This window comes from Engystomops pustulosus, chromosome 7 (assembly GCF_040894005.1).
Source record: "Engystomops pustulosus chromosome 7, aEngPut4.maternal, whole genome shotgun sequence".
NCBI classification, from domain to species: Eukaryota; Metazoa; Chordata; class Amphibia; order Anura; family Leptodactylidae; genus Engystomops; species Engystomops pustulosus.
The window spans coordinates 94,063,297-94,091,057 of record NC_092417.1 but is presented as its reverse complement, the minus strand read 5'-3'; the positions used below and the strand labels follow the sequence as shown (position 1 = coordinate 94,091,057).

The 27,761-nt window shown below is 45.9% G+C and overlaps 1 protein-coding gene across 3 annotated transcripts in view; it reads left to right on the top strand.

The window, feature by feature from the left end:
- LOC140070595 (DNA topoisomerase I, mitochondrial-like) overlaps positions 1–27,761 on the top strand; it is a 166,364-nt gene that overhangs the window by 46,662 nt on the left and 91,941 nt on the right. For 2 of the 3 annotated variants that reach the window (XM_072117264.1, XM_072117263.1), the window contains exons 6-7: positions 7,837–7,964; positions 18,589–18,704. In XM_072117264.1, the coding sequence (XP_071973365.1) occupies positions 7,837–7,964; positions 18,589–18,704 (244 nt within the window). The remainder of the gene's footprint in view (positions 1–7,836; positions 7,965–18,588; positions 18,705–27,761) is intronic. The other variant, XM_072117265.1, reaches the window with a different exon arrangement.

Here is a 27,761-nt window from a genome sequence, read left to right as displayed (position 1 = left end):
ATACTTTTGTGTTGCTGAAGTTGAGAGCAAGAAATATGTGTCAAATCCACATAGTTGATTAACCACTATGTCAGAAAGAAAGGTGGCAGATGGAGCAGGCAGTAAGGGGATATCACAGCAGGGGTGACTCTGAGGCCAGAACTGCCGTTATCATCTAGCGGCAGTTCTGGCCTCAGAGTCAGCGGCAGTGTGTTGATCAACAATCCAAAGGTTGTTGATTGCTTGACTAGGTCACCCAATTCCTCAAATATAACATCTGACAACCTCAGCCAAGAGTCTGTGGGTTCGTCAGATACAACAATTAGTTGGCAAGGCCCAGGAGCAGGTCAGAGGCCCTCACCTGTCCTGTCAGGCGAAGAGAGTGTCAGCTTACACGTCGGGCAGCGGAGCAGGCAGCAAGTTGCTACTCTGGCCGTGAGTCAGTATGGTGGCAGCAGTGCAAGGATGGGAGACAAACGGGCACGGGGTACAAAACCCGCTTTGGAGGTCCAAGTAAGCAGTGGTACAGGGAGTCAGCGATGCAGCGGCGTTAGTAGTCACTCAGTGCAGAGTGTTGGCAGTAAAATCATCACCTTGGTGGTGTGGCAGTTTTTTGTTAAGACAACAGAGGAGCCGAGTGTGTATGTATATGTAGAATCTGCGGGCAGAAAGTAAAGCGTGGCCAGGGAGCAAACATTACCATCACGGCTCTGCATCAACATATCTTGCATCACCATCCAATGGCCTGGAAGAAACGTGGAACAGATGTGGAGGTCCATCATGTTGCCGTAGCAGCACTTAATGGCACACATGCCATTTCAGCCAGTCAAGGCTCCAGCACCTCCAGCCAAAGGGAGCTGTTTGTCTTTGACATCATCTCCTGGTCCAGATGCTCCTGCTCCTTTGCTACACATGGTGCCAGCAGTTGTTGCACGAGATGATTACAAAGAGACAACTGTATGCATCCAGCCCTCCTAAGGTGCAGATGCTGACCGTGCTCTTGTCCAAGTTGTTGGTACTGAAGTCCTCTCCTTTTCCAAGTCAAGGACTCTGTACCCTTCAGAGAAATTATGAGAGCATGAACAGAGAGCTGTAACTACGGTCAGGGCCAGTACATGTCCTTAAAGTCCCACTGGGTGAATGTGCTTCCTGCCTAGACACACCAACAACTTGAACAGGACAAGTTGCGCCAGTGTCCGCCTCCTCCTCATTCTCCACCAGCACCTTGGCCTCCACATGTCTAAGTTTTGCTCCATCATGCCACTTGTGCAGGGCACAGAAGTGTCACGCAGTTCTACACCTGGTTTGCCTGGGTGAACAGTCACACAGGGGAGGAACTGCGTTGTGTCAGGCAACAAGAAATCAATCTGTGGCTTTCTCCGCGACAACTGAAAATTGGAACCATGGTGACAGACAATGGAAGAAACATGGTGTTCATGCTGCACCGAGGAGGGATGTTCCATGCGCCCTCCACGGCGCACGTGTTCAATCTGGTTAACAACAGGTTCCTCAAGTCTTCCACCCATCTGCAAGACATTCTAAAAATGGCCAGGAAACTCTGCATGCACTTCAGCCATTCTTACAAAGCCAAGCACACCCTCCTCGAGTTGCAGCATCAGAACGGCCTCCCCCAACATAGTCTGATATGTGATGTTTCCACCCATTGGAATTCCAGTCTCTATATGTTATATCGCCTGTATGAACAGAGAAAAGCCATTAATAATTTTTTTGAAGATGCAAGCGGACAGGAGTACTCCCCTGTATAACTTTGATGTCAGCCACTGGCAGCTCATGCGTGACACCTGCCGTTTGCTCAGGACCTTTGAAGAGGCTACGTTATTTGTCAGTTGCCAGGATTGCGGGATGAATAACGTCATTCCACTGCTTCATGATCTGGAACTCATGCGGCAAAATCTGTCTGGTCAGGGCACTGGAGAAGTGGAGACTACATCCAGGGTCGTACTGGGATGCCTGGGGCCCACCAGAGAAATTGATTTTGGGGGCCCACCATACCGTTGCCTAGAAATATTCATTATTCCACAGGAGTTCACAGTGGCTGCAATTACCAATAAAAATAACTAACTATAACCCTTCACCTCCTTCGTATGTTTTCTGCAGCACATAAGAAGACTAGGCACTAACATTATAGGAATAGTCTAGATAGTTAGTCAGTAATTAGTTATCAGACTTAAAAGTGGGATTCAGTACCTCAAGACACAAGACGACGTCTCCTTTTTTTTCCTTATCACTGGAGAGTTTTCCAAAAGATATCTTCATCTCTCTGTGGCACATCATAATATTTACCACTCACAACACAACTGACCACACTGTGCCTCCCCCCCCCCCCACCAATACCAAATATACCCCCATAACAAAAGCCATACTGTGCCCTTTCCATAAATTAAATATTACATTGAGCTCCTCAAAACACACCCCTGAGTAAATAATATGATACACTTAATAAATTAAATTGGACATCATTCCCTCTAATTAATTACATAATATACACTCACCGGCCACTTTATTAGGTACACCATGCTAGTAACGGGTTGGACCCCCTTTTGCCTTCAGAACTGCCTCAATTCTTCGTGGCATAGATTCAACAAGATGCTGTGAGCATTCCTCGGAGATTTTGGTCCATATTGACATGATGGCATCACACAGTTGCCATAGATTTGTCAGCTGCACATCCATGATGCGAATCTCCCATTCCACCACATCCCAAAGATGCTCTATTGGATTGAGATCTGGTGACTGTGGAGGCCATTTGTGTACAGTGAACTCATTGTCATGTTCAAGAAACCAGTCTGAGATGATTCCAGCTTTATGACATGGTGCATTATCCTGCTGAAAGTAGCCATCAGATGTTGGGTACGTTGTGGTCATAAAGGGATGGACATGGTCAGCAACAATACTCAGGTAGGCTGTGGTGTTGCAACGATGCTCAATTGGTACCAAGGGGCCCAAAGAGTGCCAACAAAATATTCCCCACACCATGACACCACCACCACCAGCCTGAACCGTTGATACAAGGCAGGAAGGATCCATGCTTTCATGTTGTTGATGCCAAATTCTGATCCTACCATCTGAATGTCGCAGCAGAAATCGAGACTCATCAGACCAGGCAACGTTTTTCCAATCTTCTACTGTCCAATTTCGATGAGCTTGTGCAAATTGTAGCCTGAGTTTCCTGTTCTTAGCTGAAAGGAGTGGCACCTGGTGTGGTCTTCTGCTGCTGTAGCCCATCTGCCTCAAAGTTCGACGTACTGTGCATTCAGGGATGCTCTTCTGCCTACCTTGGTTGTAACGGGTGGCGATTTGAGTCACTGTTGCCTTTCTATCAGCTCGAACCAGTCTGCCCATTCTCCTCTGACCTCTGGCATCAACAAGGCATTTCCGCCCACAGAACTGCCGCTCACTGGATGTTTTTTCTTTTTCGGACCATTCTCTGTAAACCCTAGAGATGGTTGTGCGTGAAAATCCCAGTAGATCAGCAGTTTCTGAAATACTCAGACCAGCCCTTCTGGCACCAACAACCATGCCACGTTCAAAGGCACTCAAATCACCTTTGTTCCTCATACTGATGCTCAGTTTGAACTGCAGGAGATTGTCTTGACCATGTCTACATGCCTAAATGCATTGAGTTGCCGCCATGTGATTGGCTGATTAGAAATTAAGTGTTAACGAGCAGTTGGACAGGTGTACCTAATAAAGTGGCCGGTGAGTGTATAATTTCCAATGCTCTCCTTATTCTTCCTCTATTTACTGCTCTGCTTATCAAATATTTTATATAAAATTCCTAATAAATAGTCCTATTCAGGTATTTATTGGCACAGGACAGTACTACTACTCCTATCATGTATATGTGGGCACAGTACTACTACTCCTATCTGGTATGTATGGACACAGCACAGTACTACTACTCCTATCCTGTATATATGAGCACAGCACAGTAATACTACTCCTATCCTGTATATATGGGCACAGTACTACTACTCCTATCCAGTATATATGAACACAGTAAAGTACTACTACTCTTATCCTGTATATATGGACACAGTACAGTACTACTACTCTTATCCTGTATATATGGACACAGTACAGTACTACTACTCTTATCCTGTATATATGGACACAGTACAGTACTACTACTCCTATCCTGTATATATGGGCACAGTACTACTACTACTACTACTATCCAGTATATATGTACACAGCACAGCACTACTACTCTTATCCTGTATATATGTGCACAGTACTACTACTCCTATTCTGTATATATGGGCATAGTACTACTACTCCTATCCAGTGTATATGGGCACATCACAGTACTACTACTATCCTGTATATATGTGGAATGCCCCCCCCCCCTTATTACCTTATTATCAGAGCAAAGAGAACATGCAAATATCCCTTTTACTGGTCATCTCTGTTTTGGATCCACTCCTGTTTGTTTTTGGCTATAGCAATACTGATGGATTATTGACCGATTTTGAAAGAGGACACTGACGGATGAAATGAAGGGCAAAATGATCAGTGATGTCAATGCAGAATTACTGCCGACACCCTCTCCACTCTTTTGGGGGGTTTCTACGTGTATCAGTGTTTAACAGAACAGGTTCTGTAGTAATCTATGGAATCATCTGATGTCAGTTTAAAATTCCCAAAGATGCTCTATTGGATTGAGATCTGGTGACTGTGGAGGCCATTTGAGTACAGTGAACTCATTGTCATGTTCAAGAAACCAGTCTGAGATGATTCCAGCTTTATGACATGGTGCATTATCCTGCTGAAAGTAGCCATCAGATGTTGGGTACATTTGTGGTCATAAAGGGATGGACATGGTCCGCAACAATACTCGGGTAGGCTGTGGCGTTTCAACGATGCTCAATTGGTACCAAGGGGCCCAAAGAGTGCCAAGAAATTATTCCCCACACCATGACACCCCCAGCCTGAACCGTTGATACAAGGCAGGATGGATCCATGCTTTCATGTTGTTGACGCCAAATTCTGACCCTACCATCCGAATGTCGGAGGAGAAATCGAGACTCATCAGACCAGGCAACGTTTTTCCAATCTTCTACTGTCCAATTTTGATGAGCTTGTGCAAATTGTAGCCTGAGTTTCCTGTTCTTAGCTGAAAGGAGTGGCACCCGGTGTGGTCTTCTGCTGCTGTATCCCATTTGCCTCAAAGTTCGACGTACTGTGCGTTCAGAGATGCTCTTCTGCCTACCTTGGTTGTAACGGGTGGCGATTTGAGTCACTGTTGCCTTTCTATCAGCTCGAACCAGTCTGCCCATTCTCCTCTGACCTCTGGCATCAACAAGGCATTTCCACCCACAGAACTGCCGCTCACTGGATGTTTTTTCTTTTTCAGACCATTCTCTGTAAACCCTAGAGATGGTTGTGCGTGGAAATCCCAGTAGATCAGCAGTTTCTGAAATACTCAGACCAGCCCTTCTGGCACCAACAACCATGCTACGTTCAAAGGCACTCAAATCACCTTTCTTCCCCATACTGATGCTCGGTTTGAACTGCAGGAGATTGTCTTGACCATGTCTACATGCCTAAATGCACTGAGTTGCCGCCATGTGATTGGCTGATTAGAAATTAAGTGTTAACGAGCAGTTGGACAGGTGTACCTAATAAAGTGACCGGTGAGTGTATATGTATGAATATTGCATTCCCTGCATTAATGCTTTTGGGCAAAAAAGCTGTTTTAACCGTGCCATGAGCATAGATGCAATATAACCTTACTTCGCAGTACACAACACTTTTCAAGTAGCGTTATAATTGTGCCCTGGTAGTACAATGCACATTTCACTTCTGAACGCTCAGTTAAATAGTGTATAACAGCATATTGTGTAAAGAAAAGTAAAAGGTAAACCGCCGCAGGTTAATGAAAATGAACAATAGGCAAACCAGTGCCATTCAGATACAATTGTTTGGTGCCATCAAGTAGAACAAAGCTAATGCATAAAGTAAAAAAAAAAAATCTGAATTTTCAAGTGTTGACAAATCCTTTGTGAGGGAGATATGTAATTGTGTTGTGGAATACTTGGCTGTCCTCTTCAGGTTATATTGTTACAAAGGCTTTTCCATTCACTTCATTTCGCATACCCCAGATCTATACAGAAAGAGATTTTTTTTTTTCCCTTGTGCAGTTTTTTTTAACCTTTTTAAGCAAACGTAATGTTTATAGCTACCCCTCCAAGATGTCAATGCTTTCCACTAATGTGTGTTTACAGGCAAGGTAATAAATGCACACCTGAACAATGAACTGTGGGATTTAAGCCCGAACAGAATATTGTACAGGTTCATGTAATAACATTGATTAATCACAGGGTGTATAAGAGCAAAGGCAGGATCCCATAGAAAGGTGTGATAATATTCTGTATTCAACCCGAATAAATTCAACACAAAATGTAGAACCGGTGAAGACCATGAAAAACATGAGTGGGGCTATGGTGTATTTTTAACTCTGTAGACTTGCTGATGTAATTTTTTTCAGTCATTAAAAAGTTCTATTTTTTATGCAGTAAATGATAAATGGATTATTTATCTGGTTTTGGCAAATAATCTCATGATCTGTAATGCAAAAAGTATAATTAAAATAAAATGCACTGTGGTTGCATTAGGATGGTGTAGCATTCCCTTCAGCTATGTCACCGGTGGGTCCAGCAAGATGTGTAACCAGATCCCTGAAGTGTGCTAACAAAAAGAAGCACTTTAGGTCCATTTGCATATTTTTAAAGTATATATAAAATTTTGTTACGGAAGGAGCAGACAGACATTAAAAAAGATGTTATGAGTGGCATGTGTGGTCCTAGCTCTACATCACAAAGCATTTAGGGAAATTGTGGTGATGGATTCCCTTTCAAGCGTTTGCTCTAAATTTGTAAACCACTTTTAATGGTTTGCTTTTTAGCAATAATATTTTAAGAAACCTCTTCCAGAAGCAGGCAATCATAGGACAACTTTAATTTCTGAAGATCTAAGGCTAAAAGTACTTGACCATGGTGGTGTTGAGGACGTGACATAACACATCAGTGATATATGATGCAACAAACCACTTCTTCCCCATGGAAGAAGCCAACTTTTTTTTTTTTTTTCCAATGTAAAATCTGTCCAGTCGGCAGTCGAATTCCCAGATCGAACACTTGGTGTTCTAGTGCGAGAGCCTCTGGGCTGTAACTATTTGCTATGAGCATCAAAGACGGTTTTTCGTTGACTGTTTTCAGAAATCTTCCCTTGTTAAGGAATTGTGCTGTTTTCCCTCGGTATAGGGATTACACGGCAATTATTACAGCCACCAGCACCACCTATAATAAACCATTTATTATACTGGTGTTCTGTTTAGCTTTTTTGCTTTACATCTCATGCTTGCTAAGCTGCAATCCCACTACGTCCGAACATAAATGTATTTCAGTAATGTATTACTTCATACTAGTCTGTTTTTTAAACTTGGAAATGCAAATAAGATATTAACCCTCAACATCCACCCCAAAATCTGCTTGTGTAGTTGTCCCTTGGCCTCTTTCTTGGCTTTCAATCTGCCTTCTACTTTTTCCCTTTGTATAGAGATTGATGCCCATGGTCTCCAGCGGCTGTACTGTAGTTGAAGTCCTGAGATCTCTTGATTTAACCAGTCACCTTCAATTTTCCACATTTCATCAATAAGGCAACCCGTGGGTTTTCTATTCCTACCTATATAAAGAATTTATTGGGGATAGTGTGGGCTATGAGTGTGGGCAGATAGCAGAACCTTTAAAATTTATCAGCCAATAAAGTCTATCAAATCTGTCATTACACTTCTCGCTTCTTTTAGTTATCTGATTTTTATTTTTGTTTTTTAAGCAGAGAAAGATAAAAAAAGTAAAGAATGATAATGAGAAAAAGCCAAAGAAAACCAAAGAGGAAAGGGAAGCCGCCTTTGCCCTTAAGGTGAAAAAGAAGGAAGAGGAAGAGCAAGCGCGTTGGAGATGGTAAAGATTACATACCATATTCTAATATTATTATGTTCTCTAAAAAACATCTCAAAAGATTTTAGGGCTCTAATCTGTCTCTTAGAACTAATGAAAGGGAAGTTTATACATTATCCTTAGGACCTATGTGCCCCTTTTTTATAAGATGAAAAGGGAGGGTAGGTCGTCTTCAAACATTGTTTGTAGTCTTTTGTTATGTGATTAGTAAAAGACTCACATACTGTAATAAATTAGGCAGGAAAATAACAGCAATTGTTCAATTTTGTCCCATGGTGTTTCCCCTTTTACTGTTCTAATCAGATGATCCCTCGAGTACAGAGTCTGATGCACAAGCAGCTGCCAGGTTTCCAGCATTGAAAATTGAACTGGCATTACCTGGCAAGTGAATGGCACACACATCCAGGTTCTAGAGATATTTCTGGCACAGACAGGTTTTAATTTCCGCAGCTAAGTAAATCTCTTCATAGCAGTAGCTGCAACTCAATATTGTTTTCTAGGTAGGTTCTTTAAAGGATTCATTCTCAAATGTTTTATTGGTAAACTAGAAAACATCATGGTATTTTTAATCCTTACTCTTATCTGTGCCATTTAGAAGGGCTTCTTGTTTCTCATTTGACCTGGTAATGATAATAGAGATATTTTAATGCTATTCATGTTGTTACAAGGGTAAGTAAAGACACAATAATCTTAATATCACACCATCCTTTTTTATTTTGAATAATAATTTATCCACTTCGAACCTGAGGATCGTTGGTGCCTTAATCTCCAGGTCATTTTTTGCAGTTCTGTTACTTGCTTCCTTAGGAAATCTTTGGAAAACCTCTATATGGAATAACCATTTTTGCTTTGTCATGACATGTAAGACTTTAACTAGTTAGGATATTTTTATTTATTGCATGTTTTTTTTTCTTTGTGAAATTAGCCGATAAATGACCACAAATGTGAAAAATTACCCTTTTTTTCATTTTTCTTTTTCATTAGCTTTTGTAATGGCAAATATGAATAAACCTTTTCAAAATGTTATAAATATGTACAGCGTTATTCCATGACATTTTCCCAGATTGAGCTACAGGTGCAAAGGGTGCATGTACTGTAAACGAAGTCTTTTCTGAAGCTTCTTCCACATTCTGCACACTTCAAAGGCCTCTGTCTCCTGAACCCTCTCACTTAGAAACAAAATCTCCCGTTTAATGTAATGTTAGATTGTATTTGGATGTCCCACAAAAATGGAGATATTCACTTTTAAAGTTACATTTGGAAATGAACTTTAAATATAGCCTAGGAAGTGTCCACACACAATCCTGCTATTAAAGGGGAGATTCTCAAAGCCTTTATTCCTTAGTTCACAATCTGATAGTAAAAAGGTATAGCTTTATCGATTCCTTCGAATCAGTAAAAACAAGAATAAAAGTGCAGCTAAACAATAGAGCATCAGTGGATGGGACCCCAAAAGTAAAATGTATAAAGAAACAGTATGAGGAAAGGGCAGAGCCAGATGAAGGTTGTGGGGGCCCATTTAACATCAATGTACTAGGTAGGGTCCCCCGTTAGTCCATAATCCATGTAATAGGAAAGTTCTCCCCTGAATCAATATTCCATAATGCAAGGTCACCCATTAGGCATGGCTCCTCCCACTAGGTTACAAATCAGGCATGGCTCCCCCCTTGGTCACCCAAGGCGGGGTTGGCCCCCACTATTATACACTAGGCAGGGCACCCACTGATCATCCATTGCTTTATCCACCGGCTGTGGTGGGAAACCACAAAATCGCCCATCTGAAACAACTGATCGACCACAATCCAGTCCTGTCCGCTGTGCAACGCTCCCAGAAAAGTGGCCTACTTGTTGCTGGTGGGGGCCCCAGGACATGCACCCCAGGAGCACCCCAGGAGCCCTCCCAATAATCCAGCCCTTAAAGTGGGTAATGGATTAAGACTGATACAACGTAACCAGAACATGTAAGGGGCAAACTCTGAAGTAACCACTATATGTATCAATGGATGGATCCAGAAGTTGCACACTGCGATATTTGCAAACAGATGGCCAGGTAAAGTGGGCGGGGGGGGGTCCTAAGTCCAGTGTTCCACCCCAAGCATGTTTTGAAGTGAACTCCTTTGTCAGAGGGTTGGAAGCTGGCTGCTCTACCATTGCTTAGCTGTTTTGGACAGGGAAGCCAACTCAGATAAGAGAGAATAATTTAATATTATATGTCAGTCATTCAAATGAGAATACTGGCATCTATGTACATTTTCTTTCTGATCCAGTAAGAGTTAATATGGCAGAGCACTGGAAATGATTTGTTTCTGTGACATGGGCTGCACAATCTGACAATTATTTCTTTGAAGCATTTGTCCATTGTTTCTGGATTATAAAGCAAATGCATTATCTCAGCTTTTTTTTATACGGTGACAGAGCAAGAGATAAAAAGAATCTCACCCTACAGATCTGATATCCAGTCCGACAAGAGCGAATCAGATGGACATTGTACAGATTGCAGAGGATGTGTAATGTTTAAATAGATTCCCTAATAGGGAGAAAAAACCGAATCACCAGGCGGAAACATAAGCTTTCCAGCTTGAACTGAATAGTATGTAAGACCCAGCCTGTAAGATTTAATATAAAGAAAGATGAGCACGACATTTTACTTGCCGCTTGTTTGCATTTGTACACAAAATGCAATTATACTAATGAGCCTTCTATAATTTTTTTTTTTTTTTTTAAACTTCATGGAACTTGCAAAAAGTTATTTCCCATGTAAGAGCCATCTGTTAGCCTACTGGACATTCCACTTATGAAGTCAGATATTTTACCCCCCAACAATCACTTGTATACAGATCATTTGATTACATGGTGCTCAGTGAAACGAATGTCATTGTTGGAAAGCATTGTCATGTCAACAATATTTGCCAGTTTTTGCTACTGTTTCCACTTAGTTTTGTAGAAAAGGATGAAAACAGAAACCCTTCTTGTGTTATGTCTTAATAAATCCTGCAGAATGGGGTCAACCTGAATCTAATTGTGACATCAAAAAAGCTGAAAAATTGTTCCTGACCCTATTTCCAGAAATATTTTGTAATAATTTGCATTTGCAGAACTTTTCCGACAAAATTTGATTGGACTCGATTCGAAACCTGATGAATCACGTTTAAAACGGGTATTTCTTGGCTGTAGAGAGCCTGTAGGGTGTTGTAGAATGTTGTGCCATGCTCAAATATGCATAGGGAGTGTGGTTTGGCCTTCAAACAATGCTGTGTTTTAGTATGACACGCACAAGGCAGCCGCCGCTCTTCACTCTTCAATTCCATGGGCACTTACAGGGGCCAACTTAACCAAATAAGCGAAGTGGGAACGCAGCCGGACAAGGTAACGTCTGTGCCAGCTTGAAAGGACTGAGCTGAGGGCCAATATCCCACTGTAACATCAGAGTGCACTCTTTTTACACTGACATCAGATGATTCCATAGATTATGACAGAACCTGTACTGTTAAACTCGGATATATGTAGAAACCACCCAAAAGAGTGGAGAGGGTGTCGGCAGTAATTTTGCACTGATGTCACTGAAAGTGGACACCGATGGATGACGAGAAGGGCAAAATGATCAATCTGTCAATAATCGCATCAGTATTGCTAAAGCCAAAAACAAACAGGAGTTGATCCAAAACAGAGATGACCAGTAAATGGGACATTTGCATGTGTTCTGTTTCCACTCCTGCTTTTGGCTATCAATGACAAAATCTGGAGCTGGCAGCAACATGGTAGGCCGCAGTGTGGATGTGGGTGATAATTCCAGTCCCTGGGTAAAGATGGTGGGAGGCAGATGGAGAAACTGGCATCAGATGTGTGGCATCAGGCGGGGGGCAGCATCTGAATAGTGGCTGAGGCAGGTAGTTAGGCATCAGATTAAAGTAGCCATGATGCCAAACGTTGGAGAAATGAGTCTGGATTCTAAGGCACTGCTGTGTTGAAATCCTGGCCAATCCATGCCTGATTCATCCTGACGAAGGTTGGTCTCCTCATTACGAGTGGACAAGCGGGTTCTCCTTGGGGTAACGATGGCCCCACCGCACTGAACACCCGCTCTGATGCCATACTACTGGACGGACAGGACAGCTTCTATACTGCAAACTCCACAAGTTGCGGCCACACCAAGTTTGGCTGCCCAGTAGTCCAGGGGATCCTCTACCTGGGGTGGTAAAGTGCTGCCCAAGTAGGCCGCCACCAGCTGGTGCTGGGTCTGTAGCGGCTACCCTCCTCACTAGTTTGGTGAAGGAAGCTACTCATTAAGGGCTCCAGACTTAAGCTGCTGCTGATGGAGCTGCTACTGCTCCTACCCCACAACAACTCACCAAAGCAGCCGTGGCAGTAGTACTTGAGTGATGACTGCCAGGAATCCCTGGGTCAGACCTGACAGAGGATGGACAATGGAGCACATAGGCAGCAACCAACTGGTGTACTATAGAGAAATACTGTGCAGACAGTTGTTCCTCCCTCTCGGCATCTGGAGAAAAGTCCCCCATTTTGGACCAGTAGCGAGGGTCCAAGAGGGTGGAGAGACAAAAGTCATCCCTATGCTGGATGTTGACTATTCGGCTGTCACTAGTTAGGCAAAGCAGCATGCTGTGGGCCATCTGCACAAGTGACTCTGAGGGACTCCCGGCCTCAATCTCCACTGTATACTGCCACGGTACTTCTGGGTCATCTGCCTCATCTTCTACCTCCTCCAGATCTGTCTGCTCCTCCTCTCCTGTCACCTTAGTGGAAAAACCACTAATTTCTCCAGACTCTGCTTGTCGTTCTCCTCCAGTTCAGCCCCCCCCCCCCCCTGGACTCATGTGGCCATGAGATGTAGTCTCCACTTCTCCAGTGCCCTGACCAGACAGATTTGGCAGCATCTGTTCAAAGACTTGAAGCAGTGGAATGACATTTTTCATCCCGTAGTCCTGGCGACTGACTAATAACGTGGCCTCTTCAAAGGGCCTGATCAAGCGGCAGGTGTCACGCATGAGCTGCCAGTGGCTGACATCAAAGTTACACTGGGGAGTACTCCTGTTCACTTGCATCATCAAAAAATCCTTAATGGCTATTCTTTGTTCATACAGTTTAACATATGGAGGCTGGAATTCCAACGGGTAGAAACATCGCATATCAGCCTATGTTGGGGAAGGCCATTTTGACGCTGCAGCTCGAGGAAGGTTTCCTGGCCATTTTTAGAATGTCTTGCAGATGGGTGGAAGACCTGAAAAACGTGTTGACAACCAGATTGAACACGTGCGCCATACATGCCACATGGACCATTCCTCCTCGGTGCAGCGCAGACACTATGTTCTTCTCATTGTCTGTCACCACTTCGGCAGAGTTGTTGGAGCCTTGACTGGCTGAAATGGCATGTGTGCCACTAGGTGGTACTGATGTTGCTGTGGCGGCAGGATGGACCACCACATCTGAGAGACGTTTCTCCCAGGCCATTGGATGGTGACTCTGCATGTGTGCAGGGCCGTGGTGGCAACGTTGGCTCCCTGGCCACGCTTCTTTTTCTGCCCGCAGATTCTATATATACACGATCGCCTCCTCTGTTGTCTTAACAAAAACTGCCACAGCACCGAGTTGGTGATATTACCGCCAACACTGAGTGGCTACTAACGCCGCTGCCTTGCTGAGCCCCTGTGCCACTGCTTACTTGGACCTGCTAAGCGAGTTTTGTACCCCGCGGCTGTTTTGGCTCCCATCCTCGCACTGCTGTCACCCTGCTGACTCACGGCCACAGTAGCGACTTGCTTCCTACTCCGCTGTGTGACGTGCATGCTGACACTCTTCGCCCGACGATGATGAATCCCTTGCTACACCCGGCTCACAAGTGCGATCGGCTACATCATGGTCAATTTGAGTTTCGCGGTCACTGCTATTCTCCTCCATGGTGTCAGTATGCACAGCCTGCCAACTGCATGAAGCAGCGGATGTCTGCCCCACCTCTTCACTGCTGCTGACTGTCCTCAAACAATTCGTCCTCGCTGTATAGTGACAGGACAGTGGCTGGTTGAGGACAGGTGAGGGCCGCTGACCTACTCCTGGGCCATGTCAGCTAATTGTTGTATCTGACACAGATTCTTGGCTAGGGTTGGTAGATGTCATGTTTGAGGAATTGGGTGACATAATCAAACAATCAACAACCTTTGGATTGTTGATCAACCCACTGCAGCTAGATGACACCGGCAGTTCTGGCCTCAGTCACCCCTGCTGTGACGTCCCCTTGCGTTGGTGCGACCTCTGCCTGCTCCACCTACCACCTTTGTCTGACATGTTGGTTAATCAACTATGTGTATTTGACACGGATTTCTTTCTCTCAACTTTAGCAACAAAAAAGAATTGAACATTGGCATATACATATTCCCCAAAAAGGCCACACCCTGGAATTGGAGCAAAAAGCACTCCAGTAACTACTGTGTAGAAACAGCTAGACGCTAGAGACGCCACATGCAGTGTGAAATGACGAGATTGGAAATGGCTGCCTGTTTTTATAGGGCTGTGACCTCACATAAGCCTGCCAGTCACTGATTGCCTTTCATGTCTGCACATGTGATCGAGGGTGTTCCTTTCTTCTTCATAGAATGCCCCATGTAACACGTTGTGCTTCCACCCATTTTGCTAATAAAGGTAGAAAAAAACTGTTCTCACGAATCCCAAGGATTCATGACGAATCAAAGTTTTCCTGAAATCTGGAATGAATTCCGATTCGTTAGAATCGATTCGCTCTTCTCTTATGGTTATACTTTGGGTAGAGCCGGCAGCAGAGTGGGGTTTGAGCCCTCCAGCCGGAGACTGGTACCTGCCGGTGCGAGCTCGTTCTCGATGCCTGGAGCAGAGGTATGCGGGGGGGCGGCTCGGAACCAGCCAGAAGGTGGGCAGGCGCGGGAGCTTGGTGCTCCCGCCCCCCAGCATAAAGTTCCTGCCCCACACCGGCCTGCACCATCACAGCTAAATGGGACCACAGAGAGATGTGAATATATCTACATCCAGCCCAGCCAAAAAAAATACCAGACAACCACTTTTAGGAAACCAGCTTTTATGTGCCCTTTTTTCTTCTTCAGAAGGCTTTTAGATGCACTGCTAATTGAGGTCCCACCACTCTATGTAGATAAGACTGACCATTAGCTCTTATACATACCTAGAGAATGTTTCTCTTGATTGTTCAGGTCTCTAAAGAGATTTCCAGGGACTGTCTATAAAGAATGAAGTTATTTGTCGGGTTCCTATATTTCTCAGCTGTCGATGTTGTACAAGACAGGAAAGCTGATGTAAACAGGCTGCTTAAATAAGGAAGAAAGGTGGGGGAAAAGAACACTCTAAAAATATTTCTTTAATAAAGTACCTTATATACTCCAGTATAAGCCGATCTGAGTATAAGCAGAGACCCCTAATTTTGACACAAAAGACTGGAAAACCTTTTGACTCGAGTATAAGCCGAGGGTGGTAAATGCATTGGTCACAGCCCCCTGGAGTGTACAGCCTGCCAGCCAGCCAGCCCCCTGGAGTGTACAGCCTCCCAGCCAGCCAGCCCCCTGGAGTGTACAGCCTGCCAGCCAGCCAGCCCCCCTGGAGTGTACAGCCTGCCAGCCAGCCAGCCCCCCTGGAGTGTACAGCCTGCCAGCCAGCCAGCCCCCCTGGAGTGTACAGCCTGCCAGCCAGCCAGCCCCCCTGGAGTGTACAGCCTGCCAGCCAGCCAGCCCCCTGGAGTGTACAGCCTGCCAGCCAGCCAGCCCCCTGGAGTGTACAGCCTGCCAGCCAGCCAGCCCCCTGGAGTGTACAGCCTGCCAGCCAGCCAGCCCCCTGGAGTGTACAGCCTGCCAGCCTGCCAGCCCCCTGGAGTGTACAGCCTGCCAGCCCCCTGGAGTGTACAGCCAGCCAGCCAGCCCCCTGGAGTGTACAGCCTGCCAGCCAGCCAGCCAGCCCCCTGGAGTGTACAGCCTGCCTGCCAGCCAGCCAGCCAGCCCCCTGGAGTGTACAGCCTGCCTGCCAGCCAGCCAGCCCCCTGGAGTGTACAGCCTGCCTGCCAGCCAGCCAGCCCCCTGGAGTGTACAGCCTGCCTGCCAGCCAGCCAGCCAGCCCCCTGGAGTGTACAGCCTGCCTGCCAGCCAGCCAGCCAGCCCCCTGGAGTGTACAGCCTGCCTGCCAGCCAGCCAGCCCCCTGGAGTGTACAGCCTGCCTGCCAGCCAGCCAGCCCCCTGGAGTGTACAGCCTGCCTGCCAGCCAGCCAGCCAGCCAGCCCCCTGGAGTGTACAGCCTGCCTGCCAGCCAGCCAGCCAGCCAGCCCCCTGGAGTGTACAGCCTGCCTGCCTGCCAGCCAGCCAGCCCCCTGGAGTGTACAGCCTGCCTGCCAGCCAGCCAGCCAGCCCCCTGGAGTGTACAGCCTGCCTGCCAGCCAGCCAGCCAGCCCCCTGGAGTGTACAGCCTGCCTGCCAGCCAGCCCCCTGGAGTGTACAGCCTGCCTGCCAGCCAGCCAGCCCCCTGGAGTGTACAGCCAGCCAGCCAGCCCCCTGGAGTGTACAGCCTGCCTGCCTGCCAGCCAGCCAGCCAGCCCCCTGGAGTGTACAGCCTGCCTGCCTGCCAGCCAGCCAGCCAGCCCCCTGGAGTGTACAGCCTGCCTGCCTGCCAGCCAGCCAGCCAGCCCCCTGGAGTGTACAGCCTGCCTGCCTGCCAGCCAGCCAGCCAGCCCCCTGGAGTGTACAGCCTGCCTGCCTGCCAGCCAGCCAGCCCCCTGGAGTGTACAGCCAGCCAGCCAGCCCCCTGGAGTGTACAGCCAGCCAGCCAGCCCCCTGGAGTGTACAGCCAGCCAGCCAGCCCCCTGGAGTGTACAGCCAGCCCCCTGGAGTGTACAGCCAGCCCCCTGGAGTGTACAGCCAGCCAGCCAGCCCCCTGGAGTGTACAGCCTGCCAGCCAGCCCCCTGGAGTGTACAGCCTGCCTGCCAGCCAGCCCCCTGGAGTGTACAGCCTGCCTGCCCCCTGGAGTGTACAGCCTGCCTGCCAGCCAGCCAGCCAGCCAGCCAGCCCCCTGGAGTGTACAGCCTGCCTGCCAGCCAGCCAGCCAGCCAGCCCCCTGGAGTGTACAGCCTGCCTGCCTGCCAGCCAGCCAGCCAGCCCCCTGGAGTGTACAGCCTGCCTGCCTGCCAGCCAGCCAGCCAGCCCCCTGGAGTGTACAGCCTGCCTGCCTGCCAGCCAGCCAGCCACCCCCTGGAGTGTACAGCCTGCCTGCCTGCCAGCCAGCCAGCCAGCCCCCTCGAGTGTACAGCCTGCCAGCCAGCCAGCCAGCCCCCTCGAGTGTACAGCCTGCCAGCCAGCCAGCCAGCCCCCTCGAGTGTACAGCCTGCCAGCCAGCCAGCCAGCCCCCTCGAGTGTACAGCCTGCCAGCCAGCCAGCCAGCCCCCTCGAGTGTACAGCCTGCCAGCCAGCCAGCCCCCTCGAGTGTACAGCCTGCCTGCCAGCCAGCCAGCCCCCTCGAGTGTACAGCCTGCCTGCCAGCCAGCCAGCCAGCCCCCTCGAGTGTGCAGCCTGCCTGCCCCCTCGAGTGTATAGCCTGCCAGCTCCTCCTGGTCTGTCACGGGCACCATGACGTCAGCCGCAAGCTGACATCATAGTGTGTACCGATGCGGCTGATGTCACGAAGACTGAGGGACCAGGACACGAAGTAGTAGACGCAATGGATGGCAGGGAGCGTCAGAAGGTGAGTTCACTTTTTGTTTTTTTTTCCTTGACTCGAGTATAAGCAGAGTTAGGGTTTTTCAGCATATTTTTTGTGCTGAAAAACTAGGCTTATACTCGAGTATGTATGGTATATTATAAAGTTTACTATTCTCATCTGAACTATTAATTTATTCAAAATTTAGTTGCACTTTAAATCTGCCCAATAATACATTTAGTATTGGTTGGAAAGTACCAAATCATGTATGTACAGGGAAATTTCCCTTTGATGTAAAGAATGATGATGCCCATTTTTCAATTTATTGGAAAGAACAGAGGAGCCCAAAAAATTGCTGGTATTCTCTCATGAGGAATAGAAGCATTGCAGAAATAGACAGCCAGGGGATAGTCAGGAGAGCTGGCATATTATTTTTGCATAAACTACTGTCATTGGGGAGACTGTAATATTGTCCAGGAGCAAAGGCCAACACCGTATAAAAATGTTTTTCAGATAAAGATAAATGCCTGTCAAAACTAGTGCGCTATTCCTATGTTGTATTCCATATGCTGACAGTAAAAAATAAATCTGAACATTCAGATCCGAAATTCCTCTTCTGAGAGACACAGGGGTCCTGGGTGACGCCATGGTTAATGGACCCGCTCTTATATGAATTCGCCTTCAAGTAGCATTTGGGAATTTTACAGAATAAATAAAAATGATATGTATATGCAGTCTGCAGGAGAAAAAAAAGCCTGCCACTAGCCACTTCAAAAACTGCCAACAATCTGCTTGGGAGTTGTAAAAATATCCCGCGGATGTGTCTGCAGAATGAAGGCTTTAGCACCGTCCAAATCTATCTAGTCTCTTTGTGAGAGGCTGTTTGTCTTCTAGATGTGTCCCAGCAGGTGTCTGGAAAAAGCAATAATGCTTTCCCCATATTATTCATTGCAGGTGGGAGGAAGAAAAGTATGAAGACGGTATGAAATGGAAATTTCTGGAACATAAGGGCCCTGTGTTTGCTCCACTGTATGATCCACTGCCAAAAGATGTGAAGTTTTACTATGATGGTACGAGTTTAAATTCCTGCTTTTCCATTTTCATCTGTGGATTTCATGCTTGGAGTAAAGGTTTCGCGGTTTCTTCATTTGTGTGGATATAGATTTCCTGGTCTAGTCTCATGAGCAAGCCGGGCCATTTAACTGATTATTTTCCTAAAGGAGGAAAATGAATTTTCACCTGCAATTTTTTTTGTTGTTCATCTATGTAGTTTTCCCACTGTCACATGCCCAGTGCCATGACTTTATTTTTGATGTATAATAGCGTGTATTTTAGCAAGTCAAATTATAGTTAAAAGCCAACATTTAACAGGTTCAGGACCGGACCCTTTCCTGTTTTTTCATTTCCATTTTTCACTCCCCACCATCAAAAATCTATTTTATTTGTGCACATAAAGAGCTGTGTGATGGCTTGTTTTCTGCGTAACAAATTGCAAAAAGGTGGTATTGAATATTCCCGTTCCTTGTACTGGGAAGCGGGAAAAAAATTCCAAATGCAGTGAAAATGGTGCAAAAACCGCATTTGCGCCGTTTTCTTGTGGGCTTGGTTTTTACGGCTTTCACTTCACGCCCTAAATTACATGTCTACTTTATTCTTTGGGTCAATACAATTACAGAGATACCAAATTAAAATCTGTACACATTTTTGCGCTAATAACTTTTTCATACTTTGGTGTACGGAGCTGTGGGTGGTGTAATTTTTTTGAGACTTTTGATGTTTTCAATGATATTATTTTTAGGACTTTACGAACTTTTGATCACTTTTTATAGAATTTTTTTTTAAATGGCAAAAAAGTGCCATTTTTTACTTTTCCGTTCCGGGGTTAAAAGCAGTGAAAAAACGTTAGTATATTTTGATCGGGCGTTTTTGGACGCGGCAATACCTAATGTGTTTATGATTTTTACAGTTTATTTAGATTTATATCAGTTCTAGGGAAAGGGGGGGATTTGAATTTTTAGTTTTTTTTATTATAATTTTTTTTAACCTTTTTTTTTTATTTTTACAATTTTTCAGACTCCCTAGGGTACTTAAACCCTAGGTTGTCTGATCGATCCTACCATATACTGCCATACTACAATATGGCAGTATATGGGGATTTTACTCCTCATTCATTACAATGTGCTGATAGCACATTGTAATGAATGGGTTAAAACGAAGTAGCCTCGGTGATGGATCGCTGCTCCCCGATGAAGTCACGGGGAGCATCGATCCTCAGAAAGATCTTTTTGAAGCTGGCGGCAGCGATCAGCAAGAAAACACCCGCGATCGGTGCTGGCACTGATCGCGGGTGTTACCAGTAAGCCTTTGCTGCAATATGCAGCAAAGACTTACCGGCTATGGAGGGCTCAGCCAGTGAGCCCTCTCCATGTACCGGGACCCGGCGGGCAGTCGTGAACCTGTTAAAGTGTAACTACAAAGTATATAAAGATTTTTAAATCAGTAAAAACATTAAAACCTATGGAGCCCAGAGCACCTCAGGATCATTTGCATGCATTTGCACCAGTAAGTCAGTTTCTTTGGTTTACAATCCTGCATCCTAGGGGTATATGTCCAAATGTGAGTGTCACAGAAAAGGGTCCGAATACCTATGACCATGTGATATTTCAGTTTAGCAAAAAATATCTACATTTCAGTTTTTTTCCCGTCAAGATGGGGTGCACACTGTACATTAATGAGCAAAAACAGAACTTTTTTGATTTTGACAATTTGCTTCAATGAAACAAAGTGAAAAATTTAAAGGGGTCTGAATACTTCCCGTACATACTACGGAACAACAAGATATGTCTCATAGGTCAATACCTGCTTCTGGGGTAAACGCCACTGTTGCGATTTTGTTGGATCAAGACATAGACAATATTTTTAACCCTTTCTTTGTCAGTTTGTTGTCAGTTTATAGCTTAAAGGATATCTACCACCAGGATGAAAGACTGTATACAAATGAGTCTGAGGGGCTCCTGGTTCCATTAACACTATACAGTCCTTCATCCTGGTTGCAGATGCCCTTTAGGGCTCAGCCCCATTTTTTTGTATTCCGACTTGCGTTGCTTTATGTGGTTATAACTTTTGAACATGTTTACTTATGAAAGCGATTTTTGAGATTGTTTGCTCGCTTGCTTGCTTGTTTGTTTGCTTGTTTGTTTAGTTTTTTTGTCGTATGTTGTACTTCATTTTAGTGGTAAATTTGGGCTGATAATTTTTGAGTTTATAAAAAAAATTAAATTGGGTTGTTTTTTTTTTTGCCATTTTCAAGTTCTGAAACTCTTTTTAAGGCAGATCATTTTATCACCTAAATATGCTGAAAAAAATTTCCCACATTTCTGCTTTACATTTTCATAATTTTTGAAATGTCTGGATAACTTTTTTTTTTGTCATTGCTTACAAATCGAACATCAGATCAGTTTTCCATATTTTCAAGGAGATTTCAGAATTTACCTTTTTTTGGGGATCATTATTGTTTTGATTTAAATTTGAAATCTATATTATTAGAAACCCCCTATATATTAATCCATTTTCAAATCTGCATCCCTCAAAATATCAGAAACTACTTTTAGGAGGATTGAATTAAATGGAGGCCAAATTTAGAATAGTCAGATTTTGTCGATTTAGCGCTAAAATTTATATGTTCACCAAAAATAAAAAGATAAGTTTTATCTAAAAATTTCTCCCGAGTACTGAGACACCCCACATGTGGATGTTACTTGCTGTAAGGGTGCACAGCGAGGCGCAGAAGATTAGAACTGTGCATTTGCCAGTTTTGCCCTATAAAGTTTAGTATTTTTTTTTCAGTTGGTTTTTCCACTAATGTTGCCATGCAAAGGCCTATTTGTGGGAAGAGATGCATTCACCAAATACCCTAAATAATATGCAAAATTAAATCTGTAATTAAAATTTAATTACTGCAATACTAAATTTCTATATTTTACCTCATGTGGTAAAAAAATCTATTTTTGCGTAACAATTTTCCAGGTAGCATAACTCTTTTAATTTTTGGTCTATATGCTACAACAACAGTTTTTATGGTGATTTTCATTTTTTTTTTATCGTATATGTAAGTGTAATGTGTTTTGGGGCTTTGGGAGCTTTTATATATTTTTTTTTTTTTTTTCCCTTTTTTTTTTTTTTTTTTTTTTTTTTCCCTCCCAGTTTTCCCACTTTAGGACATGGGGGCATGTAATCCTGCATGTAACAGGACCTTTACAGGCATTTATGAACGACAGCCCTGCGGTCTTTGCTCAGACCCTGGGGTTGCCATAGCAATGATCAACATCCCCTGAAAACTGTGCCGATCGAGCAGGGAGAATATCCCTGCAGCCACTTAAATGCTGTGGGCGCAGAATTTAAAGGGTTAACACCACATTCTGAGTGTGGGTGTTACACAGGGATGTCAGAAGTAGCTTACTGCTGACAGGCCCCGATTCCTGATGCCGGCTCAGCTCTGGCGCAGTAGTACGGCGCGTAGCGCGAAGTGGTTAATATTAACATTGAGACTAGAACTTGATTGTTTTGCATTCCCCTCTATTGCAAATAATCAAGTCTGTAGTGAAAATTTATACTTTACTCAAACCACTCACACTTCACCTTCACACTAATACAACAAGTGCAAATAAACAAAGTCTTTCAATTCTAACGAATATACTTTAAGCTTAGTTTTGAATTTTGAAATTATTCCATCACAGCTGTCATGGTTTTGTTAATGGTATTTTGGCTGCCTCCATGATTTTTGCACAAATTGCTGGGCTATAGTTGCACACGTGATTTGACACAAAAACTACTTGATGTTAAATATATATGTATGTGTGTGTGTACTGACCATCTAATGATTTACTAAATATCATTTTGATGCTCCCAAATCTTGCTTTTCCATTTCATTACAATTGAGTTACTTATACAAATGCATACAGTAAATTTTTAAAAACAAAACATAAATGATGCACTATTCTTCCTGTCCAACATGATGGAGCTTCCTAATACAGTAGTGGACCTGTTCTTTAACCAATGGTGTAAAGTTATACAAATAGGGTTACTACTAGAGATGAGCGAACACTAAAATGCTCGGGTACTCGTTATTCGAGACGAACTTTTCCCGATGCTCGAGTGCTCGTCTCGAATAACGAACCCCATTGAAGTCAATGGGAGACTCGAGCATTTTTCAAGGGGACCAAGGCTCTGCACAGGGAAGCTTGGCCAAACACCTGGGAACCTCAGAAAAGGATGGAAACACCACGGAAATGGACAGGAAACAGCAGGGGCAGCATGCATGGATGCCTCTGAGGCTGCATAATCGCAACATTATGCCAAAATTATGGGCAACAGCATGGCCATGACAGAGTGACAGAATGAAGCTAGATAGCATCTAAAACATCCAATAATTGACCCTGACACTATAGGGGACGGCATGCAGAGGCAGCGGCAGCAGGCTAGAGAGTGTCATGGCGACATACCCTAAATGGACTCAGGCTTCAAACCAATGGGTGGCAGAGAGGAACCAAAGGAGGTGAGCAAGAAGCGCTCAAATAATATCGGTACATGATAAAAGTTTGCCAGTATATTTTGTGGATTACACAGTAGGGTGGCGACAAAGTTAACATGGAAGCCATGAAAACAACCCCAAATTCTGCCTGACACAGCTCGTTTGATAAGGGGACCATGTATGCTTACAGTTCATGCCAGTCGCTGCACTTGCTGCCAGTCTCCTTTCGAATAGTTTAAAATAATAATAACCCTCATCCATAAAGCTCTGTATAATGCTGCACCCCCCTACCTCTCCTCTCTTATCTCAGTCTATCGCCCAACCCGTGCTCTTAGATCCGCCAGTGATCTTAGATTAACCTCTACCCTAGTGCGGACCTCCCACTCGCGTCTCCAAGACTTCTCTAGAGCTGCACCAATTCTATGGAATGCTCTGCCCCGGACTATCAGACTAATACCTAACCTCCAAAGTTTCAAACGTGGTCTTAAAACCCATTTCTTTAGGCAAGCCTATAACACTCATTAACTGCATGAAGTTTTAACTCTTCTACTAACCCGTCCTGTGTCGTCCTCCCATCTGTTATCCAGCAACCAACAGGCACCAGACTTCTCTGCAGTCCCATTCACCCTGGACCTGGTATATAAGATGACGGCTGAGTGGTTCAAGCGACAGCAATTCCATTTATTATATTTTGTTCTATTCCCTAAGAAGAATGGCTTGACCATTAAATATTCTTTTACCTCGTGTTACCCCATCATCTTCATAAACCGTAAGCTCTGGCGAGCAGGGACCTCACTCCTGTTGTTCCATACAAATGTTGTGCTCTGTTACATTACATTTGTATTTGTTTCCTATGATTTGTAAAGCGCTACAGAATATGATGACGCTATATAAATAAAGATTATTATTATTATTATTATTATGGAGGCAGTGAACTAGTAGTAGATTAAAGGTGCTGCAGTTAAAACTATGTTAGTTGGATCTTGGGATGGAGCTGGCGCTCTGCAGCCAGGCGAGCTTTCGCCAATCCAAGCCCCTGTCTCTAGGCTACTCCCCAAACAGCACTTCTAAGAACCTTTTGTATAAGATCAAGTGTAGTAGCGTTCTTATAAGTTTGGGATATGGCGGGTGAGGGGAATGTAAACAGCTGCGCAAGAAGCGCTGAAATAATATCGGTTAATCATAAAAGTTTGCCAGTATATTTTGTGGATAACACAGCAGGGTGGCGACAAAGTTAACAACTTTGATGTGGAATCCATGAAAACAACCCAAATTTCTGCCTGACACACCTCGTTTGATAAGGGGAGGATGTATGGAGGCAGCTATATGGACGACTTTTGGAGGTAGCAATGGAGACAACGTGTGGAGGCTGCTATGGAGACAATTTAATTTGGATAGTGCCTGTATGTGGCAGTCCCAAAAAGTTTTCAAACCAGAGGAGCAGGTAGGTGTCCCTCCAGAAAAATGGAATAGAGTGCCTGTATGTGGCAGTCCCAAAAAGTTTTCAAACCAGAGGAGCAGGTAGGTGTCCCTCCAGAAAAATGGAATAGATTGAGTGCCTGTATGTGGCAGTCCCAAAAATGTTTCAAACCAGAGGAGCAGGTAGGTGGCCCTCCAGTAAAATGGAATAGATTGAGTGCCTGTATGTGGCACTCACAAAAATTGTTTCAAACAGAGGACCGGGTAGGTGGCCCTCCAGAAAAATTAAATGCATAAAGTACTATAGCAAGAGCCACTGGGCCCTGTCAAAAAATAGCCAGTTTCCTCTGCTTTACTGTACAAAGAGGAGGAGAAGGAGGAAAATGAGGAGGAGGAGGAGTGGATCAATTATTCAGGTTGAGCTTCCTTCACCTGGTGGAGATTGGAAATTCTGAGAAATCCAGCCTTTATTCATTTTAATAAGCGTCAGCCTGTCAGCGCTGTCAGTCGACAGGCGTGTACGCTTATCTGTGATGATGCCACCAGCTGCACTGAAAACCCGCTCGGACAAGACGCTAGCGGCAGGGCAGGCAAGAACCTCCAAGGCGTACAGCGCCAGTTCGTGCCACATGTCCAGCTTTGAAACCCAGTAGTTGTAGGGAGCTGTGTGATCATTTAGGACGATGGTATGGTCAGCTACGTACTCCCTCACCATCTTTCTGTAAAGATCAGCCCTACTCTGCCGAGACTGGGGACAGGTGACAGTGTCTTGCTGGGGTGACATAAAGCTGGCAAAAGCCTTGTAAAGCGTACCCTTGCCAGTGCTGGACAAGCTGCCTGCTCGCCTACTCTCCCTCGCTACTTGTCCCGCAGAACTACGCACTCTGCCGCTAGCGCTGTCAGAAGGGAAATACTGTTTCAGCTTGTGCACCAGGGCCTGCTGGTATTCATGCATTCTCACACTCCTTTCCTCTGCAGGGATGAGAGTGGAAAGATTTTGCTTGTACCGTGGGTCCAGGAGAGTGAACACCCAGTAATCGGTGCTGGAATAAATTCTTTGAACGCGAGGGTCACGGGATAGGCAGCCTAGCATGAAATCTGCCATATGCGCCAGAGTACCAACGCGTAAGAATTCACTCCCCTCACTGGCCTGACTGTCCATTTCCTCCTCCTCCAACTCCTCCAACTCCTCTTCTTCTGCCCATACACGCTGAACAGTGAAGGACTCAACAATGGTCCCCTCTTGTGTCTCGCCAACATTCTCCTCCTCTTCCTCCTCATCCTCCTCCACCTCCACCTCCTCCGATATGCGCTGAGAAACAGACCTGAGGGTGCTTTGGCTATCAACAAGGGAATCTTCTTCCCCCGTCTCTTGTGACGAGCGCAAAGCTTCCGACTTCATGCTGATCAGAGAGTTTTTCAACAGGCTAAGCAGCGGGATGGTGAGGCTGATGATGGCGGCATCGCCACTGACCATCTGTGTTGACTCCTCAAAGTTACTCAGCACCTGACAGATATCAGACATCCACGTCCACTCCTCATTGTAGACTTGAGGAAGCTGACTGACCTGACTACCACTTCTGGTGGAAGTTGACATCTGGCAGTCTACAATCGCTCTGCGCTGCTGGTAAACTCTGGATAACATGGTCAGTGTTGAATTCCACCTCGTGGGCACGTCGCACAACAGTCGGTGAGCGGGCAGTTGGAAGCGGCGCTGCGCTGCCCTGAGAGTGGCAGCATCTGGGCTGGACTTCCTGAAATGCGCACAGATGCGGCGCACCTTCGTGAGCAAATCAGACAGATTGGGGTATGTCTTGAGGATACGCTGAACTATCAGATTTAACACATGGGCCAGGCATGGCACATGTGTCAGTCTGCCGAGTTGCAGAGCCGCCACCAGGTTACGGCCGTTGTCACACACAACCATGCCTGGCTTCAGGTTCAGCGGTGCCAGCCACAGATCAGTCTGCGCCGTGATGCCCTGTAATAGCTCTTGGGCGGTGTGCCTTTTGTCGCCTAGGCTCAGCAGTTTGAGCACCGCCTGCTGTCGCTTAGCGACGGCACTGCTGCTGTGCCTAGAGCTACCGACTGATGGTGCCGTGCCCACGGATGGTAGTTCGGAGGAGGAGGTGGAGGAGGGGTGGGAGGAGGAGGAGGCATAGTAGGCCTGAAACACCTGGACCGAGGTAGGCCCCGCAATCCTCGGCGTCGGCAGTATATGACCAGCCCCAGGGTCAGACTCGGTCCCAGCCTCCACCAAGTTAACCCAATGTGCCGTCAGCGATATATAGTGGCCCTGCCCGGCAGCACTCGTCCACGTGTCCGTGGTCAGGTGGACCTTGTCAGAAACGGCGTTGGTCAGGGCACGGGTGATGTTGTCTGACACATGCTGGTGCAGGGCTGGGACGGCACATCGGGAAAAGTAGTGGGGGCTGGGGACCGAATACCGAGGGGCGGCCGCCGCCATGAGGTTGCGAAAGGCCTCGGTCTCTACTAGCCTATAGGGCAGCATCTCCAGGCTAAGCAATCTGGAGATGTGCACATTAAGGGCTTGGGCGTGCGGGTGGGTTGCACTATATTTGCGTTTCCGCTCCAGCGTCTGGGGTATGGAGAGCTGAACGCTGGTGGATGCTGTGGAGGATCGTGGAGGCGACGATGGGGTTTTTGTGGCAGGGTCCTGGGCAGGGGGCTGACTATCAGCTGACACAGGGGAAGGAGCAGTGGTGTGCACGGCCGGAGGTGAACGGGCTTGGTGCCACTGATTCGGGTGTTTAGCATTCATATGCCTGCGCATACTGGTGGTAGTTAAGCTAGTAGTGGTGGAACCCCTGCTGAGCCTGGTTTGGCAAATGTTGCACACCACAGTCCGTCGGTCATCCGGTGTTTCCTTAAAGAACCTCCAGACTTCTGAAGATCTAGCCCTCGCCGCAAGAGCCCTCACCACGGGAGCTTCACTAGTTGACACATTTGGCGCTGATGCACCAGCTCTGGCCCTGCCTCTCCATCTGGCCCCACCACTGCCTCTTCCAACCTGTTCTGGTCGGGGACTCTCCTCCGTCTCAGAAGCACTGTGTTCACCCGGCCTCTCAACCCAGCTTGGGTCTGTCACCTCATCATCCTCCGATCCCTCAGTCTGCTCCCCCCTCGGACTTCCTGCCCTGACAACAACTTCCCCACT